The sequence below is a fragment of the Talpa europaea genome (assembly GCF_964194135.1).
Source record: "Talpa europaea genome assembly, chromosome: 12".
In the NCBI taxonomy this organism is placed as follows: domain Eukaryota; kingdom Metazoa; phylum Chordata; class Mammalia; order Eulipotyphla; family Talpidae; genus Talpa; species Talpa europaea.
In genome coordinates, this window is record NC_140079.1 from 51,805,231 (window position 1) to 51,828,150 (window position 22,920).

The 22,920-nt window shown below is 35.7% G+C and overlaps 1 protein-coding gene across 1 annotated transcript in view; it reads left to right on the plus strand.

Annotated features, from left to right (window-relative positions):
• The window catches only part of HMCN1 (hemicentin 1), a gene marked incomplete at both ends in the record, with an annotated part of 509,757 nt that overhangs the window by 120,867 nt on the left and 365,970 nt on the right, over window positions 1–22,920 (plus strand). Inside the window, 2 exons of the mRNA XM_084251187.1 lie at window positions 6,105–6,263; window positions 7,092–7,214. Coding sequence (XP_084107313.1) covers window positions 6,105–6,263; window positions 7,092–7,214 — 282 coding nt within the window. The remainder of the gene's footprint in view (window positions 1–6,104; window positions 6,264–7,091; window positions 7,215–22,920) is intronic.

The window sequence follows — 22,920 nt, forward strand, 5'->3', positions numbered from 1 at the left end:
TACAGATTCTTTTAGACTCAGTGAAGTCTCAGCCTACCAGTGAAGTCTCATTTTCTGATTGCTTAGTTAGGCATACCTGGAAAACAACTGGCGTAAACACTAGTTCATTGAAAATAGATAATGAGAATAGATGAATTGAAATGGGTTAATAGAAGAGAAAGAGCAGGCCCAGGCAAATGCTTGTTCCAAGATTAGTGTGTTCCCTGTTCTCTGATCCCTTGTTTGAAGAACATTTTCCCATTAGGTTTTGGACAGGGACCTCATTTTTCACCGGCTCCTCTCAAGGTTTAAAGGTTCAATTTATTCTAGTGCCACTCCCACACTCTTGTATTTAGAAAAGACGGCACCTTTATCTATGTTTTATTACTCCCTTGACTGATAGGGTTTCTATTTATTCTTATTTAATACTGCTTTCCAGGAATTTATTTTTTTTACATAATTATCACTGTAACTCTGAGGTTACAGATAATTTTTTCCTTTAATTCCAGGAGCAACATTTACTGTGAAAGGTCAGATGTTTCTGTTTTTTCAACACAAATTCTTTTCTCTCTGAAATGTCTTGGCAACTTAGTAGATAGTTACCATCAGTAGAATTGTAGAGATAAGATGAATATCAAAATACTGAGCAAGAATGTGCCTACTGGTACCAATTAATTATGTTTTAGTGTTCAAATAAAAACTCAAAGTTAACAAAGTCAGACCCTTCTTGTATGCATTTAGGGAATTATGTAATTCAATGCATTATGCACTTCAACTCCCTCACACCTTTCATTTTCATGTGTGTGCAGATTTATGTGGTTTGGAGGGATACATTTACATAGCTGTGTTTGTTTTCTTTTGTTAAGTATTAAACCTGACTGCATGCCAGGATGAAAGCGAGAGACCAAGAGACAAAACAGAGACTGAGAGAGATGGGACATGGGAGGAATTAGTTTTATATTCCACCGAATATAACACACACACATCATACATATTATTATTATTATATACATATTATATATATTATTGTTGGTTAAAGAGAAACTTTCGACATTCATACTTTTAGGGGACTTAGCTTTGGAATTACATCACAGGAAATGAGATGGAGTAGGCTTGCGTAAAGCTCAGGTTAGTTATAACAACAGTGCTTATGGATTGTTTCAAGATTCCTTGCTCAAATTAACAATGATGTAAGAAAATAAGTAAGTATAATAAAAAAATAAAGATTCTTTGCACAATCTCACTCACTTATTTACTTACTTTTCATTCATCGATCTGTTTATTTGTTAAACAACAATGAAGCCCTTGCTAAATTACTTGACAAACAAAGATCTAGGAAAAAATAAATTATAACACAATGTAGGAAATGCTACAATAGAAAAATGAACAATATTCTATGGGCATCTGGAAGGATAGGAATAGCTTCCTCTGCTTTTGTAATGTCCCTGACAAGCTACTTGCTTGCAGCCACAGAAATTGATAAAGATAATAAAAGCCCTCACTGGATTTTCCATGAACCCTTAGGCCAGACAGAAATGAGTTAAAATCTCTCCTCTTTACCTACTAGCTATGTGATCCCAGATGCCCTGTTTGAAATAAAATGTGCCAAAAATGATACCTACATCATCTGTTGATGGAGAGTAACACAGTGTATGTGACAATACTGTCTCAAGGGAGCCATCCACTAAGCTCTTATAGAGTGCCTTATTACAAGTAGAAGAATTAAATTAATGAGGCTTTTCATAGATTCAACTTCATCAATTCCAAATTTCTCCATCATAGGATGTTTTATGGTATGTAATTTTCCCTTTTTTCCTATTTGGTATTCAGGTCAAAACAAAAAAGAATACTTTTAGTGTTATTTTTTTTTTAACTTTGGCCTTAAAACTTAAAGTACTTCATTTTTATAGTTTTAACCACAATCCCTTGCCCTCAAATTTAAAATACCACATGAGTTTGACACAAATCAACCTAATGTATCTGACTTTGCCAGATTCATATATAAGCATGGATATTTACCAGTTCTCTTTTTTGGCTACATTTAAAAATCAGACATCAGTTGCTAATTTGGGGAACACTGTAACAAACATGTGGGTTAAATCCTGGGGGTGTGTGTGTGTGTGTGTGTGTGTGTGTATGACTGTGAAAGGTGACATAATTCTGCTTTTTCAGTATTTCTTTTTACTTTTTCTTTTTTTTTTGAAGATTTATTTATTTATGCATACAAGAGCTGGGGTACAGGCCAGAGGTGCAGGGGGTGAGAGGATTCACCAGAGACAGAGAGGAGAGCAGAACAGGCAGACTGACTAAAATACACTGCTGAGAGGAGCAGTGGGTGTGGCAGGTGAGGTCAGGTGCACCATGTGGGGAGCTCCTTGGCTGGCTGGGTATCAAACTCATCCTGCAGAGGCTATGGATAGCTTCATAGTGCTGTGCTTAGCCCTTTGCACCACCAGGGAGGCCCCAGTATTGATTTTTTCTATCTGAAGTGCCTTTCACAACTTAGTAAGTTATAACCATCAATAGAATTATAATTTGTATAGCTATGTATAAATATGAAAACTTTATTTATAAAATTTGTACACTATTTAACCAAAATCAATAATCTGTGGTTTTTTTAGGTAGATCGTATCTTGATTCCTGACCTTTAGTAGATTAAAGCAACTTGAATTTTTGTTTCTAATAACTTCTGATAGGAAATAAAGTTCGTGGAGAATGTTTGGGTCAATGCATCTACTTTGTAGATATTAATCTAGAATAAAGTCTAGGTTATTAAGCCAAGCATATCATTCTGAAGCAGTGCTGTCCAACAAAAATATATGAGCCACATAAGTCATTTTTTAAAAGTTGAAATTAATTTAAAAAATCCATTTAACCCAATGTATCCAAGATGTTTTAACATGTCATCAATATAAAATATAAAATTAATACTTCTTTCATTTCCTAATTTAAATTTCAGTCAATTATGTTCAGCAACTGTTTGGGGAATGGATAAATTATATCATGATTCATATCATGATTCATAATCAGTTGTACAATATGAGCATAGAGGAGTATTTTTGTTTAAACTTTTAAAAAATACATCAGTAATTTAAACTTTTTGCATAAACCCAAATATCCATTATAAATATGCAAAGGTGGCCAAAGTAAAAATTATTCCCACACAACAGACTAAAATTACTAATGTGCCCAGTATCTCTTTCCCACATTCCTAGCACACAGGTGCTCAGTGAGGGTATTTGTTGCATGAGATAATTTCCCAAATAACCATTACACAAAGGAAATTATTTTATGGATCATTAAAGAGTAAAGGGTATAACAGTACATCTGTAGAGCAAGGAAGTATGACTGACTGGAAGAAAAGAGAAAGTTTTAAAGAGAGGAAAGCAGATTATCTCAACTTTTGACCAAAAAAAGTCTAATTTGACAAATATTTACTCAGTGATTTTTTTATGCTGGCAAATACTATGACCTGAGGGTTCAAAGACACAGCAAAGCAGTTTCTGCCTTCAAAAAGCTTATAGAAAATGGAAAAATCTAGATTTGTGACAAATGTTTTAGATACAAAGTAGTAGAAAAATCACTTGAATGGAAGGACTAAAGTCATTAAGGTGTGCAGCCAGCAGCATATTCAAAGAACAGGAAATAGTTTCAGCAGAAACAAAACAACTTGTGGAGAGAGAGCAGCAGGAGATAGAAAATAGAAAGATAATTTGATACAACACAAGTTGTTAGTGAAGGATTTTAAGTAGGAATAAATGATATATTTATATGTCTTTACTACAGGGGAAAATAAAGTTTGGTAATAGAAGGAGCAGAAGATTAGATAGGAGCTTATACTTGTAATGAAATCAACAGTAAGAAGAGTGCATTGTAGGAAGAGGAAGGGAAGGGACAGATTCATCTTAGGAGTAGAAGGAATATGGTGTGACCAGTGCTTAGGTGAAGGATATAGGAGGAGTCAGTGATGATTCACATTTGGAACCTGAATGTTAAGGCAGATGGTAACATCAACAAACAAATATAGGGATAACATGTTGGAGAACGATATAATGAGTTCCATTTTAGATGCATTGAATTATGGAGACCCTTACAACATTCAGGAGTACATGTGTAATGGGCCATTAAAAATTGAAAACTGAAGCTTGAGAGATAATTTCTCTAAAGATACAAGTATACAAATCATTGAGAGCAGTCTTCCCTGTTCAACTAAAGGCATGAAAAATACACATAAGTGATAGAGGACATGAGATAAGTTCCACAAATATAGAAGAGTTTTATAACTCAGTAACTTTCTGGGAATCTATAGCTTATATCATCTCAAATTTGAAAATCAAGTTACTATAGCTTTCAGTACCTATCACTAAGAAAGTGACATAATATTTAAAGGCTCTCTCAATTTATAATAGGGAATTTACAATAATTTCTCTTCTCTTCTAGCCCATTTAATGACTAGTACTCAAAGGCTATACATTTTGAGAGGGATCCAATACAAGATTCTCTAATTTGTCCAGACTGCAATGTAAACAGTTCTAATTTTTGTTTCTTGGGACCTTGATTGAATCTGGGGTGCTCAGGATATGTGTCTGAGAATCTGAGGCTGGAGCCTGGAGAAAGCCCCATAGGAGAACCAAATAGAATTTCAGAGTTCAAAGATAAAACCCTGTCCTTTTCATCAAGTTACTATTTTCTTTTTGAGAAAGGGGTCTTAATTCTTAAATTCTGCAGATATTATTCTGTTTCTGATGAAACTATTTCCTATTCTTTGAATATGCTGCTGGCTGCACACCTTAATGACTTTAGTCCTTTACTTCAAGGTTGCCCATGACCCCAAGCTGTCCTGCTTTTAATTTGTTTGTTTTCTCTCCTTATAAACTAGAATCTTATTCATTGCTCAAAGCATAGGGTTGAAAAACCATTCCCTTGGCCCTATAGTTATTAACATTCATGATAGGAAAATAATCAGACATGATATAATATAGGTCATATATACTTAGAATAATTTTGTATTTATATTTGTAATAGAGGAAAATTTGAAAGAGCCTTAATATTCATCAGTAGAGACATGGTGACAAAATTATGGGATGTAGACCTAATAGAATATTATGTAGTCATTAAAACCTGTGATCTTAAAATATGTTGATGACATGGAAATAGAAGCAGGGTAAAAGGGGTCAATTATATGGTGAAGGATGGAATTAGTCCGTTAGTAGTATACGTAATGTAGTATATACAGATGTTGATTTATAAAGTTGTATAGGGCTTCCCTGGTGGTGCAGGCAGTTGAACACAGCATTGTGAAGCTCTCTGCAGCCTCTGCAGTGTGGATTCGATTCTGGCCAACCAGGGAGATACCCACATAGTGCAGCAGACCTCTCCTGTCTTGCCCGCTGCTCCCCTCAGCAATGTATTTCAGTCAGTCTGCCTGTTCTGTTCCTTGCTCTGTCTCCAGTCAATCCTCTCACCCTCCGGCATATCTGGCCTATACCCTGGTTCTTGTATGCATAAATAAATAAATCTTTAAAATAAAAATAAAGTTGTATACCTGAGACCTATGTAATGTTATAAACTAATGTTACTCCCATAGAAACTTAAAAATTATATTCCTAAAATAAAATATTAAGTGTAAAACTGTAGATATAACATGCTCACAATTGTAGCTATAAATTTTTATATTTTTGAAGGAAATAAATGAGACCAGAATTCCTCTTAGGGTGAGGACAATTTTTGTTTCAGAAAATATGTTGACTTTATTCAAGTAGAAAAGACAATAGAGATTGAGTTCATAGGAAAAATAAAGCAAGTATAAAAAATATGAAGGGGTTGACAAGTGTGGTGTACTTTATAAAATGTAGTCATAGAAGGCTTTTCTGGTGGGTGACATTTGAGCAGAAATGTGGGGTCTTGGAGCTATGCCAGGGTGCTTGCATGCTGGTGGCAAAATAAGCCTGATGTGAAAAATTGCCATGTGCAAATTGCCACATACTGGTGGCAAATTGACAGCAAATAATATTGAAGAGAACTTATTTGGTTCTAAAGCTTCTAAGGCAACTTGCTATCACTCAAATAGCCCTTTTTTTCCTGCTGATGGAACAGTTTCATTTTTGCACTCTGCTCCTTAACAGGGTGGTGGTGATTGTCCAGAAATGAGTATTGGAGCCATAAAAATTGCCTTGGAAATTTCTCTTCCTGGTTCTTTCATCTATGTCTTCACGGATGCTCGGTCCAAGGATTATCGGCTCACTCATGAGGTGCTGCAGCTTATCCAACAGAAACAGTCACAAGTAAGTAGCATGAACACTCATACATTCCCATCTATCAGGAACATAGAATGGGAGGCTTCCTTTCCTGTTATGTGTCAAATATCAATGTTTTCATTTACTGATGCATATATGTAGGTGTCATATAGGTGTTATTGGCGCCTAGCATATGAATGCCATGTTTTTCAATAGAGAAGTGTTTAATTAAGGTGCTTATCCTTATAATTGACAAAAAAAGAGCCTTAAAAATGGCCTGAATTTCAAATGACCCCTGATAGGTGGAATCTTAATCAGAGTTACTCATTGTATCAATTAGCAACATGTTTTCTCACAGCCTTAAAACAGTAAACAGTTATTTCTCACATGTTTGCAGAACACTGTTGATCTAGATCTGCCTTGTTCATCTGTGTGTAGACAGAATAGTCTGGGTTTAATTCATCTGTGCTGGTCTCTGGACTGTTGTATCTTTGCCTCTTGGGTTTTCTCAGCCTCTTTATGAAACCAGTAGGCTAGTTTAGAAATGTACTTCTCACACCCATGGCAGAAACACTCGAGATCAACTAGAAATACACAGAGGATCTCTTCAGTCTAGCCTTATATTTGTAGAAGGTGCCTTTTTCATTGTGCTACTTGCCCAAGCACATCACATAATCAAAGTTGACAAATTTAGGCTCCACGTCTATAGTGAAAGGAACTTCAAACTTTTGATAAACTGCATGGATACAAGGAGGAATACAGAGAGGGTAGTGTGTTAACTTGTCTAGTTCTATGTTGACACATAATATGTAATGAATAAATAAATATTGAATTCTGAAAAATCTTTTAATTGTCTTTTTTTTTAAAAAATGATAGGTAGTATTTGTGCTCACTGGAGATTGTGATGACAGGGGTCATATTGGATATAAAGTGTATGAAGAAATTGCTTCTACAAGTTCTGGTCAAGTGTTTCATCTGGACAAAAAACAAGTGAATGAGGTTAGTTTAATAAAGTTGTTCTATTTTATTACTAGTTTTTCATACCAAAATCAGTCAGGCCAATCTAATTCTGATAGATTTTGAGAAAAATAATTTGGACAAACAGATTTTTTTTCTTGGCTGCAGGTTAATAAAATCATCAAACCAATATGGAGAAGCATGAATTTATCTAATACTAACTTCTAGACTGCATTATCCTGTATTGAGAAAATATTTGATTTAAATGTATTTAACATTTATTTAGCAGGAATTGAAAATGTTTTTAGTTCTTGTTCTTTAATAAGGTCATTTGTGTTTCTGATACATGACTTGGATAATGGGTTAAATGAGGTTTGACTGCTTATTGAATTAGAATGTGAGAAACCTAGAACAAAAAATGTGAATGTGAGAAAGTTATGAACAAAATTCTGAAATTTGATCTTTCAGAGTAAAAGCCAAAAACTATAATAACTATATAATATCTTTTATGATAATACCTATACTTAGTAAGAAAATCTTATTATTTTCTTAAAATATTTGAGGTTTGGTTGGTTCTTAAAAGTATTGGAGATATGTCTATTTGTCATGATTCTTTCTCTTTTTGTTATATTGTCTTGACATCACTCGTGATAAAATATGTATTTATAATTTATTTATTTGGCACCTGCTTATGCTTCTAGGAATATACCAAAAAAAATTATGTAGGCATAATTAACATTTGATTGATACGGTCACTATATCTAAACAAGCTCTATTAATTTTACTATATGCTCTTTTATGACTTGAATGAAATGATTCAGTAGTCCTTTTACGTTTAAAGAGTTATTATATCATAGTGGAACTAATAAGACCATTGCAAATTTTTAGGCTAAACAGTCTAGCAAAAACATTTTTATCAACCTACTGAGATGCAAACCTAAAAGGTGACTTTAGTCTATAACTTTTTTTTTTTAAGAAACTCACTTATAAAAGGTGCTAACTTAAGTCCTGTTGTGCCCACAGTAACCACACATAAAGGTCTGGACAAGAGAGCTTAGAAGTGGCTAGAGAGACAGATTTTTCTTTTTCCTATGTGTAAGAAAGATACTGGAACTGTTTAAACCAACATGTACCTTAAAGTCACAAAGGTTGAAGATTTTGTTTACCAAAAAGCAGTGACAGTATTAAAATGGAATTCACAAAGTTTTTACTATTTCGCCATGTATTTTCCTTTTCTTGTAACTTCAAATTGTCTAATTATAGAAACACTATAAATTTAGAGAAAACAGATGCTATCATGATATTTACACATTTAATAGACAAGAGCTTCAGGGAATTCATATTTATATTGAATCATTTTACTTGAGAGAAATTTTTCATCTAAGATTTCTAAAGGAAATTGTTGAATAGTATGCTTAACCCTCTTAACCTATTTCATCAATCTCCAAGCCTAGTGGGGCATATTTTATGTCAGTTTGATCTAAATTGAAGATTTTTCTTTCTTCATATTTTCTAACAAAATTGTGATTAAATAGACGATCTGGGCATCTTTCATCTTTATTTTGCATAAAAGGAAAATCAAAGTGAAGAAATTATCTGGTTGAGTGAGAGTCTGTAAGTCACTGTATGGTATGCCATACACAAGTTAAGATACGTCTCAAGGATAAATTTTAACAATTCGCCTTTGAAGATTAAAAAAGTACTAAGCCACTGCAATTTGCTTCTTCATTTTTTTGCAAGCTAGATAATTGTCAATTAATGCTTCCTTTTGGTAGAAGAAAAAGTCCAAATATAAAATCTCAAAGATTCACTGATGCTATATCCTTGTGTCAAAGAAGCTAGCACAGAAGATCCACTGGATATTAAGTGGATATTTCAGTTGTTCTGAGATTCCTTATCCCTTCTCCCAACTCATGTCTTCAAACTCTCTCTCAGTCCCCCTCTCCCTAAAAACCTACCTGGATATCCCAGCCTGGTGGATTGGTCTCATTCCTCACTACTAAATAATGCTGGTTGATAATATTGGAAGGAAGTTTCATCAATAAAGGAAAAATTAGCAGGTTTTGAAGGAAGTAAATGATACCTGAGAGACCCACAATGTCTCATCTTTGAATGGACAGGGCTTTGATGTGGATGCTTTGATTCCAGGGTTCCTATGAGGTATTTCATGCTTTCTTTTGAGTGATTCCCTGTGCTGCTGTCTGGTACAGGCGTACTCTGTTTCACCCTAAGTCTCCGTTAGATATGAATGGCTTCCACAACTCATTCCTTTCTTCCGTAATAGTTCTGTGGTTAAGAAAATAATCAGGGGCCTCCCTGGTGGTGCAAAGGTTTAAGCATCAGCACTGTGAAGCTATCGGCAACTACTGCAGCATGAGTTTCATCCCCAGACAACAGTGTATTTCAGTCAATCAACTTGTTCTGCTCCCCACTCTGTCTCTGGTGAATCCTTTCATCCCCTGCACCTCTGGCCTGTACCCCAGTTCTTGAATGCATTAATAAATAAATCTTTAAAAAAAGAATCAGGTGATTAAGACCCGAGTTGAATGACTCTCTGTCTTAAGATAGTTGAACAATTGGATGTAAATTTTTATTACTTCTCCAAGACTTTATTCACGTGAGAATAGGTATATTAATTAAATAAAGTAAGGAATATACATAGTAAGCTGAATAGAATCCCGGAAGAATGGAAATCACCCAGCCTGCAGGTTCCTAGGATAGGAATTGCTCATTTGCCAAAGAAGGTATCCACAGGTTTGCTTTCATTTAGGTCCTTGGTGCACTGTTACCCTACAGAGGGCTCAGAAGAAGGGTATTTTGGTGAGCCCCACTTTTACAAATAAATGATCAAGGAAAAGTGAACTCATTACTTCTAAAGATTATTTTAAGATTCTTAAACTTTTGTCATTTCCCTATACTTGTCAGTTTGTTAGAAGACAGAATGAAGGGCACCCTGGCAGCCCCAAACCTTGTATGCTGTAAGTAGTTTCTGCCATCTGCCTCATAAAGACAAGACATACTGTTAGTGTGTAAGAACTTCAATAGAAAAAACTTGAATAGAATTTGTGTTCAATAAAGAGAAGAATGGGTAACAGTTTCCAATAAAATACCCAAAATTACCTATCCTTGTGGATAAATGCCAGCCAAACAGGTTTGGCTCAAAGCAGGGCCATTGAGGCCGAAAAGCTTGCCACAAGTCTAAGGCACCTTCTGCCGGGAACTATAGGAAAGGGGCAGAAGAAACCAGGAAAGTGTGGAAGGAAAGGAGCAAATCAAAGTACAGGTCAAGATAAAGGCTGCCATTATCAGTCTTCCCATGTATCTCTCTTGTCTCTCCCATGTGTCTTCTTTCATGTCCCCCAAGTTTCTTGTGCAAGCCCCAGGCTGAGAAGCAAGCAAGGCTGTTCTTCATGTGTCTCATTGTTCTATGTGCCCCCTCCAGTTCTAAGACTTCTCTCCCAAGTGGTTTTTAGCTTATCCTCAGCTCCACTCTTCACTAGGTAGAGCAGAGAACATAGGACCTCCCCTTTTTACATTATACTGTTACAACTTTTCTTATTTACACATTTGGTAAAACTTTTAAAAGGTAAAAGATTTAACTGCTTATTTTAGGAACAATTATCACAGCAATAATAATTATGATTATATGGATAACTATCATGGAGTGTTTACTATATTCCAGACTCCACGCTGACTGTGTACCTTCAACTTCTTATGGGTCTATGGGCTACAGATCATTCTCCAAACTATAAATTATTGTCATGGTGTCATGACAATAATCTAAGGCTAAAAACTAAGTCCTCACTCCTTGCCCAGCAGGTAAGTTTGGAAAACTTGAATGGGTAAGAGGAATTGGGACAGCCATGGGAGCTGGGCCATTAAGCAGATGATCCAGATGGCGAGTCAGGACCCACCCAAGGCTAGATATCTAGCCCATTACTGACACCTGGAGTATAAATAGAGCTTCGGGACCCTCTGTCAGCGCAGAGGACCTCTCCTGTCTTGCCTGCTGCTCCTCTAAGCAGTGTATTTCAATGAACCCCCCTTTTGTTTTCTGTCTCTGGTGAATTCCTTCACCCCTGCGCCTCCAGCGTATACCCAGATTCTTCAGCTCAACATTCATGTTATTTTGTGTTTCTTCTATACAAATGGAAACAGTATACATAGCTTCATTTAACGATGATGATGATGATGATGATAAAGATGATGACATAACATAATAACATAATAAGCACTCTATATGTTGTTGGGGCACAAAGGAAATCATCCTCTGCCCCTCTGAATTCTTCTAGGCTGGCAAATAATCAAGCAAGCATCAGACAGGTTGATAAGAGAAAACATTAAAAAGTTGAATAATAACATTTTGCTTCCTGTACACATGGAGGAGACCCAGCATGACTGAGCAACTAAGCCTGCTACAGATGCCGTCTTAAATAACTTAGCTAAGACTGGAGAGACTCGGGGGAGAGAAAGTGGAAGTTTAGTTAGAAGGTTTATCAAGGAAGGCACAGTAGGAAAGATAAGCAGACTTGCATTCTGCCTTCTTCATTGAAAAGAAATAAGGGAGGGGGCCTTCAAAAAGAGAAGTTTATATATATATATATATATATATATATATATATATATATATATATATACACACACACACATACATATAAATATATATATATTTTTTTTTTCCAAAATCAACCTCCACCCAGCCTCAGAGCCCTTTCCATGAAATCAACCTTTTGTCAAAGACATATTTTGGGGTGACCGATATTTGCAGAGTTTGCTCCCCTACAAGGCAGTGAGGGAAAGCCCTAAGGAGATGCCCCTTCTGGAGTTGGTGTATGTACTTGCAGATCCCAGGAGCAGGAAAAGTGGTCAGTGGGCCCAGTGCCCTTCGTGGAACAGAGGATTAGGGCCTGGAACACCTTGGTCCTTGGAGTTCTTCTGAGGACGATAGAGTGGATGAGGCTCTGTTCTGTCTGTAACAGGAAGTGAGGCTCAAAAATAAAGAAACATCTCCATTTTCCACTGAGGAAGTTCCAATGGGAAGGGAAGAGTTGAACTAAAACCCAGGAAAATGAAGTTACAATCTTGTAACTAAATCTGTGAAAAATACCAACAACCTGACAACAAAAAACTTCATAGATGAGAGAATATTGAATCTATTTCTCTGCTAGTATGATAATCATTTTCACTGGGGTGAGTACTAATATTAGAAAAACCTCTAAACTCTGTTGGAATATGAATTCAACACAATACTTTCCTGCTATTTTGGCTAAAGGCCAGATGACTAGCAATCCACTAAGAACTTTCTACATCTGGGCTTATGATGGGGCCTAAAACCCAGGGCATTGTACAGTGAGGGCTCTGGAATTGGGTGTCTACCATTTTGTTTTCCCTTATTCTGAGTTTCTTTCCAGATGTTATTTGAAAACCACAACCTTACTGCTGACCTTGAAAACCAGTAGAAATGGGTGTTTCCTCTGAAATTTGAAAATGTATGACAATTGTAATATTCTAGAAAGCTAACAGGAAATGTGTGAAAACAATGTGTAAATGATTCCACTAATCCTTCTGAATTTGCCTAATTAAATGTTGAAAATGAAATGGAGAGCTCAGAATTCATAGTTTAAAATAAAAGGAATGTCTCTATAGCCATAAGCATACCTGAAATGGAATACTTATTTTGCTGAGATCGACATGATGCCCTTATGAGTGTCTGTGCAGAGTGCTAATGCTACAGTCATATAGCTGGTTTGTCGCTCTAAGGGCCCTTGGGGTGCTTTATAGATCACTAATATGGTTAAATGAAGCCATTGTACTTTATGTTTCTATTTGTTTACCAAAAAAACCACAAACAAAAACATAAACTCTTATCTAAAACAATTATTGTTCATAGGCCTCTGAGCATGTGAAGTTTTCAATGTTACATTTAAAATGTACATTGCACATTATATTCCTTGCAAGTGGAGAAAGATGACTCTCCTCAATAGAATCCCACTTAGGCATAAATATATATCTATATATCCTATATATACATATATACATATATATGCAAATACACACAATATATATGCATGTGGAACAGTAAGGATAGGGAATAGGGGATGCATTTTTAAAAATATTTATTTATTTATGCATACAAGAACTGGGGTACAGGCCAGAGGTGTGGGGGGGTGAGAGAATTCACCAGAGACAGAGGAGTGGGGAACAGAACAGGCAGACTGACGAAATACATTGTTGAGGGGAACAGCAGGTGAGACAGGTGAGGTCTGCTGCACCATGTGGGTATCTCCCTGGCTGGGGATCGAACTTGTGCTGCAGTGGCTGCAGATAATGTCATAGGTTGTGTCTTAACCCCTTACGCCACCACGGAGGCCCAGGGATATATTTTAAAGGGCTAAACCCTCTAAAATGAGAGGGTTCACCTTCTACTTCATGGTTTCTTGTACTGGCTCTGGGAACTGTGTGAAGCACTAATTTTAAATGGTTGGCAGCACAGTCTGTGAGATGTAATGGGTTCATGCCTACCAAACAAAATTTGCTGTCCATGAAATGTAAGTTTCAGTATGAAAGTGCTGTCCCACAGACCATCAGACATAGTCATGATAATTTGAGCCCTGGTATTGTCATAAAATTAAAATGACAGAATGGATCTGCCCACTAAAACATATTCCAAAAATACAAAAAAAAAAAAAAAAGCAAAAAAGAAAAAGCAAAAGGAGAGAGAAACTTTCATAAATGCCTAAAAGAACATTTATCAAAAGAATAAAAAAGAAAAAAAGGGTTTTTTTTAAAGGTTATTTATTTGTGCATACAAGAACTGAGGTACAGGCCAGAGGTGTAGGGGGTGAGATGATTCACTGGAGACAGAGTGAGGAACAGAACAGGCAGACAGACTGAAATCCACTGCTGAGGGGAACAGCAGGAGAGACAAGAGCAGTCTGCCGTGCCATGTGGGTCAGCTCCCTGGCCGGGGATCTAACTGGTGCTGCAGTGGTTGTAGATGACCTCATAAGCTGCGTCTTAACCCCTTGTGCCACCAATGGAGGCCCGAAAGAAATGCCCAAAAGTAGATGACTGGATCAAGAAGATGTGGTACATATGCACAATGGAATATTACTCAGCAATCAAAAAATAAACACATGCAGTTTGCAGCAACATGGATGGAGCTGGAAGGGCTCATGCTCAGCCAGAAAGAAAAAGAAAAATACAGGATTGTCTCACTCATAGCAGGAATCTAGAAAACCTAAATAAAGGACCAGGAAAAAGAGTAACTATAAGAAAGAAAAAATCAAAATCAACAAACAACTATGAACCAGAGACACACTGTGGGTGGGGGGTGGCGGCGAAAAGAGGGATTGGGGTCAAAATAAGGGAGGTGCAATTGTATGGGGAATATAAAAATAAAAAAAATTAAAAAAAAGAAAGGTTATTTAAGGGCATGTATTAGTTGATAGCTTTCATGCATTCAACAGGACCAAAATAAGTAGAAAAAGACATAAACCTGTTTACTTTGCTGACTCTATTTTGATTAGAAGCTGAAATGAAATTCCTATTTGATGTTAGTTAAAGATGTCAGCCTTAACTGAATTAACCAATCACTTGCATAACTAATTCTAGGCTTGCAAGAGTCTTAACTATAAAAAAGTTAGTGTCAATTTCAAAGTTAGTGTCAATTTCATTTAATCTCAAAAATACCTAGTATAATTAGGCTTGCATGCTTTATTAAAATGTAATAAGAAAAATTTGGGACCATATCGAAATACTTTCCATCTGCTTCTTTGCATGGTCAACCTGAAACTAACTTAATCTAACAAAGGGAATGGTCACTAAAGGGTTATTTTGTTCCTATACTGTTCCTGAGTCTTCAAATTGCACCAAAAAGGCATTAAAGCATACTTTACAAATTATGGCTTGCACACCATATAAAATAGAGAAAGCTACCTCTATATTTCAGATGACATTCTTTTCCCCAGTATTGGTTAGACTTTAAAAGAAAAAATATACAAGTACTATGGGTTTACATAGCTGTTAGTTTTTTAAGTATTGGGTTTCCCCAGCCCCCAGATGCAGTCAACATAGTGCATTCACCACCAAATTCACCACCAAATTAATTCAGATCTGCACTGACTTGAAAGAGATTATCTGTTCTTCCCATTTAGGAGGCTTGGTCTTTACTTTTACTGGAGTAATATAACTGAAGATTGGGTTGAGGGAAAAATGTGCCATCCCTGATATTTCTCACTGAAACAACTAGAAAACCTCTGAAGTCACTGTGATTTCCTGAGTTAACCTATTAGAAACCACAGCAGATCACAAGAAAACATGAAGAATGTCTGAAACCTGAGAAAATAAAATTCAATCAAGTCCTGTGTACAGAGCCCTAAACAATTTGGATAGTTTCTTTCATATTATGTCTATTTAAATTTTAAAGATTTATTTTAAAGTTTTCTGTTTAGAAAAAGCACATGTCTGTGATCAAATAATAAGCATGCCTTGCTCCTCTCCTTGCCTCTCTGTCTCCCTCTGCTCCGGTTCCATCTCTTCTTCCCTAGCCTTCTCATCTTCTGCCCCCTCATTCCTCTGCTTTTCTCTCTTTCTATGTGTTTGTGTTGTGTAGATACATACATACTAGAGTATATCTAATCTTATAAGAATTGAGAAAGAATAAGAACATGAACACATTTAAGAGGTTATAAGTCTGTTGTTTCAAAATATATATTGTATTTTATGAAGAATTTTAATCATTGTTAAGGGTACAACTACATTTTAATCATCTAATTTAGGAACTCTAAAAACATGCAGGAAAATGTTTTGTGGAAAACCAATGAGATCATGTGTCCAAAGGTCTTATAAAGGACTTAATTTTGAAAACTGGGAAGAATTTTAGAATCTTGGTCTCTTCTTTTGCAAAGGGCTTCTGTACATTTAGGTTAATTGGTCCAACCCAACAAGAAATCCCTGTGCCCAGAATATTAAAATGTGACCTCATCTATTGCAGAAGGAAAAAAATATCAGTTTTGTTCATTATACTTTGACTTCAGAGGAAGAGGTGTCCACTGCCCTTACATTTATGTAATTGAGAGAAAAACACACTAGTAATTTTCCTTAAGTAGTGATATTAAATAGTGTAGCCCAAGGTAATCTCTAGAAACAAAAGCTTACATAAATACTTTTTAAATTCTCTTTTCCTGATTACTTGCCCAGGAATCCTATTATATAATTACTGTTCATTTGAAAGAAAAAGTTATAGCATTTATATTAACACAGTAGCTGCTTTAAACATTTTAAGAAAACAGGAGAAGACTTCAGCAGAAGTAATTATAATAGTTAAAAGTAACTTAACAAACATGGAGAAAGACATTGAATAATGTTTCTTTAAAGGCAGTATAAGGGGCTTTACATACAAAGAATGAAGTAAACTGAAGGCCTTATTTTCAATATTTGTGTAATATGAACCAATAGACTGAGAACAGTATCTTTTCTAATAATATTGTGAATAGTTTGCGAAGATGTTCAGTTTCAAGTGTGTCTAAACCTCAAATATAGCTCATGATATATCCTTAGGTGCACTTCTTTCAATGTAAATAAAAACATTCATCAGGACCTTTTTATTTTGCAAGAGAGAAGAGGAGATGAGAGGGTTAATGGTCTAAGTAAAGGAAGTTTTAAAAAATTTCCTTATGACCTAGGATACATAAATGGAAGCAGAATCCATGCTTCATAAATATTCCAGGTTTCCTTATGCATTCTTAGGCTGTGTAATAGGTTCATAAAAACAAAATCTTTTGAGAGGTGGTAGGAACTATTTTTGAGAGACCTCTCATAACATTCTGATCATTACTTTGGCTTTGTGACAAAAACTGCAAATGACTTTGCTCTTTCTTGCTAAAGGCCCCAGATGAAAAATGTGTTTTCCCCCTTACCATATCATTTAAATGGCCTTGGTGGAAGTGACTGAATAAAAAGAAAGGAAAATTTTGTTTCAAATTTTCAATTATAATTTAAGTAGGCACAAATCACTTATTTACTTTATATCATTATTTTTTTTATCATCTTTAAAAATTGTGAACCTGAGAAAAAGACACTGGTATGGTCAAACTATTTAAAAGTTGAGTATTAAAATCTGTGAATAGGAAAAATGTCTTCTAGAATTAGTGAAACGGATTGTGAAAATTTGGTTATTGTTCATTCAAACAATATTTTTATATTAACACATTAACTTAATGTGATAATTAAAACCTATTTTAAATAATAAATTGATAAAAACAAGTATTAAAATTATTCCTACTTTAATGTCTGTTAACATTAATCAGGTAAGATTGCACTTTTTTAAAAAATACTTATTTATGCGTACAAGAATTGGGGAGTAGGCCAGAGGTGCTGGGGGTGAGAGGATTCACCAGAGACAGAGTGGGGAACAGAACAGGCAGATTGACTGAAATACACTGCTGAGGGGAGCAGCGGGAGAGTCAGGAGAGGTCTGCTATGCAATGTGGAGGCTCCCTAGCTGGGAATCGAACTCGTGCTGCAGTGGCTCAAATAGCTTCATAGGTTGAGTCTTTTTTTTTTTTTAATAGAGGTATGTTTTATTTATTTATTTGTTTGTTTGTTTGTTTTGTTTATACATGCACTGGGTACAGTCAGAAGCGTGGGAGGGTGAGAGAATTCACCAGAGCCAGAGCGGGGAGCAGAACAGGCAGAAGGACAGAAGTACACTGCTGAGGGGAGCAGCGGGCAGCAGGAGAGGTCTGCGCACCATGTGGGACCCTCCTCCGGTGGCAGGGGAGCAGCTGGGGATCGAACCGGCGCCACAGAGGCCGTGGGCAGCTTCGCAACCCAGCGCTCAACCACTGCGCCACCAGGGAGGCCCCATAGGTTGAGTCTTAACCCCTTGTGCCACCAGGGAGGCCCTAAATAAATAAATCTTAAAAAAAAAATCAAATAGAGATTTTTCCTTTGTAAATGTAAATCTTTTTTACATTTGCTTAAAAATAACGAGCTCAAAGTCATCACTATACCAAAGAGGCATATTTTGGAGTGGTATATTTTGCTCCCCTACACTTCAATCTCATGTTAGAAATGTTTTCCCTGTGACCAGTTCTGACTCCCCAGGTTTGGGTTAGGTGTCTGTAATTTGTCCTTTCATCTTTTCATCCTATTGTATTACAATAGCAATGTGTTCCTTGGGTAAATACATAGGAGAGGGATTGTTGGGTCATAAGGTAGATCTGCTTGAAATGTTTTGGGAAACCGCCATACTGTTTTCCATAGAAGCTCAACTAATCTACATTCCAAGCAACAATGTATGAGGCCTCCTTTTCTCCATCTTCTCACTAGTCAACACTTGTTTATCCTGGTCTGTTTGATGTGGATCTGTCTGCCAGGAAGAGGTAATATCTCCTTGTCGTTTTGGTTTGCATTTCCCTGATGATAAGTGATGATGAGCTATTTTTCATGTGCCTGTTAGTGATCTGTATGTCTTTTTGGAGATTTAGCTTTTCTATCTAATTTTTAGATTGACTTATTTGTTTTCTTGTTGAGTTTTAGGAATTCTCTGTGGATTTTTGGATATTGGTCCCTTGTCAAATATAATGTGCAAATATATTCTCTCATTTAATGGGATGTCTTTTTTTTTAATGATTGTTTCTTTCGTTCTGCAGTAACAGTTTCATTGGATGTAGTCCCATTTTATTTTTTTATTTTGCTTTTATTTTACTTGCCATTGTCATTGAACCTCTAGAGCCATCACTGAAAAACCAATAGGACGAATTATGTCACCAATCTTTTCTTCTGTGTATTTTATGGTTTCAGGTCTTACATACAGGTCTTTGGAATTAATTTTTGTGTATGGTATGATATAGTCCTATCACTTCATTCTTCTGTATGTAGGTGTCCAATTTTCCCAATACCATTTGTTCAAGCAATTTTTCCTTTCTCTGTTGTATTCTCTTGGCTCTTTAATTATAAATTAACTGTCCAAATAACTATTGGTTTATTTCTGGGCTCTCACTTCCATTCATTGATAGTGTGTCTGATTTTCCTTCACTTTACTCCTTCCTAGCTAAGAAAGTCTAACTCATGGCATATTGGGAGTTGTAACCCAAGGCAGCCGCATGTAAGTGGGGGCAGGGAAAATGGTGCCTGTTCACTGTGTTGCAGTGCTCCTTCCCCTTTCACAGAATGCAGTGCATTCTGTAACAGTAATACTTTGCAGAGAATGCTTTACACAGGGCCTATGAGGGTCAAATGGAGGGGCTTGGTACCTTAGAATCAGTTAGAGTTATTTTACTTTATGATGTCATATAATGGTCATTCTGGAAGAAAAAGTCTTAAAGACTGTTTTTTGTTATTTTAAAGGGTTGAACAGTGCTGATTTAGGGAAGAATGGAAATTATTATGTATAAAATGATAATAGGTTAGTATAAATAAAACCTAAAATCATAAAATCTTGTATTGTTTAATAGTGATAATTAAAGAGTAATCTCACACTAATATATCTTTGAGTGGTTTCTAATAAGCCATGATAAAAAGCATCTTTGAACACACCTTTATAGTTTTTTGTCCTTGTTTCTTGCAAGAACTGTGAAAAACTTGAATTCATAGGAACAAAAGTTACTGAAGAAATTGTAAATTTAGTATATAAGAAAATATTATTTATTATTTTCAAGAATGAAGATATAGGGGGCCCCCTGGTGGTGCAGGGGTTAAAGTCTCAGCACTATCAATCTGTCACCACCACTGCACCTGAGTTCCATCCCTGGCCAGGGTGCTACCCACATGGCACAGTAGACCTCTCCTGTCTCTCCCACTGCTCCCCTCAGCAGTGTATTTCAGTAGTTCTGCTTGTTCTGCTCCCCACTCTGTCTCTGATGAATCCTCTCACCGCCCCACCTCTGGCCTACACCCTGGTTCTTGTATGCATAAATAAATGAAAAATAAATCTTAAAAATGTAGTTATGAAAAAATATGAATATATTTTACTAAATTACTTTATAGATATGAAGGTATATATGGAAGATGGTAGATGATATCTCAACAGCCTTATACAGGGAAGAACAAGAATAATTATAGATTGATTACATAAAGCCAAATAGTTTGCTTATGTAAAGATTATAGTTTGCTTACATAGATATAATGATTATATAGCTTTTGAAAATCATTGAATAACATTTATTGTCATGTCACTTGAGAGTTATAGATATAGTTGATAGCTGGATAATCTGATTCTATCCCTTTCTGAATTATTATATTCCATAGGTTAATAGTAAGTCTCTTTCATTGCTAGTACTACTTTATTACTTTTATGCTATAACGACCAATTTCCCAAAGGATTTCTTTGTTTCTCTTCTTTTCTAAATTACTAGCATGTGTATCCCTATGGTAAATGACTATGTCACCATATTCAGTCTGCTAAATTAGGTTTCTTTTTTTTGTTTTATTAAATATATTTATTTCAATGTGTATATATATTTTACATCATTGTTCATTTTTGTATAATGTTTGATTTTTCCCCTCAGATGTAGTCGCCATAAAATTCAAATTATGGGGAATTTTTTTTGTTTTTTATTTTTATTTAAATATTTTTTTATATAATTCTTACATATTTTTTCATCTTTGCACAATGTATGCATTTTCATTTTGGTTATATTCCCCATACAATTGCACCCCCCCCCTTATTTTGACTCTAGTCCTTCATTTCCCTGCCCCTACCCCCCCATAGTGTGTCTCTGGTTTATAGTTGCTTGTTGGTTTTGATTTTTACTTTGTATTGATTAGTCTTTTTCCTGGTCTCTTATTTAGGTTTCCTAAATTCCTGCTATGAGTGAGACCATCCAGTATTTTTCTTTTTCTTTCTGGCTTATTTTGCTGAGCATGATCCCTTCTAGCTCCATCCATGTTGCTGCAAACTGCATGTGTTTATCTTTTTTGAATGTTGAGTAATATTCCATGGTGTATATGTACCACATCTTCTTGATCCAGTAATCTATTTTTGGGCATTTGGGTTGTTTCCATAGCTTAGCTATTGTAAATAGTGCTGCTATAAACATAGGGGTGCAGGTGCCCTTTGGAATTACTGTTTCTGTGACATTTGGGTAAATACCTAGGAGTGGAATTGCTGGATCATATGGAAGCTCTATGTTTAGTAGGTCAAGAAATCTTCACACAGCTCTCCATAGTGGTTGGACCAGTTTGCACTCCCACCAGCAGTGCAAGAGAGTTCCTTTTTCTCCACAACCTCACCAACATTTGTTGTTGCTAGTTTTTTTAATATGTGCCATTCTCACTGGTGTGAGATGGTATCTCATTGTAGTTTTGATTTGCTTTTCCCTGATTACAAGTGATGTTGAACATTTTTCATATGCCTGTTGGCCATTTGGATTTCCTCTTTAGAGAAGTTTCTTTTTAGCTCTTCTGCCCATTTTTTGACTGGATTATTTTCTTTGTTTTTGTTGAGTCTCATCAGCTCTTTGAAGATTTTTGTGATCAGTTCTTTATCGTTAGCGTTGTGTGTACAAATGTTCTCCCAGTCAGTGGGGTTTCTCTTTGTTTTGGTTATTGTCTCTTTTGCTGTGCAGAAGCTCTTTAATTTGATGTAGTCCCAGCTGTTTATCTTTGCCTTCACTATCACTGCTTTGGGTGATGTGTCTGTAAAGATGTCTTTGAGGTGCATGTCATGTAGTGTTTTGCCTATATTTTCTTCTATGTATTTTATGGTTTCAGGTCTTATATCTATTTCTTTAATCCATTTTGAGTTGGTTTTGTGCATGGTGTGTGGTAGTGGTCAAGCTTCATTCTTTGCATGTAGCAACCAAGTTTTCCCAGCACCATTTATTGAACAAACTTTCTTTGCTCCAGTGCATATCCTTTGCTCCTTTGTCAAATATTAGTTTACCATAAATCTGTGGGTTTATTTCTGGATTTTCTATTCGATTCCATTGGTCTGTGTATCTGTACTTGTTCCAATACCATGCAGTTTTGATGATTATGGCTTTGTAGTATAGTTTGAAGTCTGGGAGTGTGATGCCTCCATTCCCTTCTTTTTTTTTCAGGAGACCTTTGGCTATTCAGGGTTTTTGGTGATTCCATATGAATTTCATCAATAATTGCTCTATTTCTTTGAAGAATGTCATTGAAATTTTTATTGGAATAGCACTGAATCTGTATATTGCTTTTGGTAGGATGGCCATTTTGATGATGTTAATTCTTCCAATCCATGAGCAGGAGATGTCTTTCCATTTCTTTGTGTCTTCTTCTATTTCTTTTAAAAGCGTTTTATAGTTTTCTTTGTATAGGTCCTTTACCTCTTTTGTTAGATTTATTCCCAAGTATTTGATTTTTTTTTTGGTTTGATAATAAAAAGGGATTTTTTTAAATTTCTTCTTCAGATTTATTGTTTGTGTATAGGAAGGCTACTGATTTTTGCATGTTGATTTTGTATCCTGCCACTTTACTAAACTGATTGATGAGTTGAATTAGTTTTTCTGTGGAGTTTTTGGGGTTCTCTCTATATATTATCATATCATCTGCAAATAGTGATAGTTTGACTTCTTCTTTTCCTATTTGGATTCCTTGTATGTCTTTCTCTTGTCTTATTGCTCTGGCTAGGACTTCCAGTATTATATTGAAAAGCATTGGTGAGAGTTTTCTCTTTTGCTGTGTAATAATACTTTTCATTATGACTCAGGGGACTAGTTCTGTATCATACATGTGATACCAAATTTAAGTAGTCTTTAGAGTTATGTGGTCATTC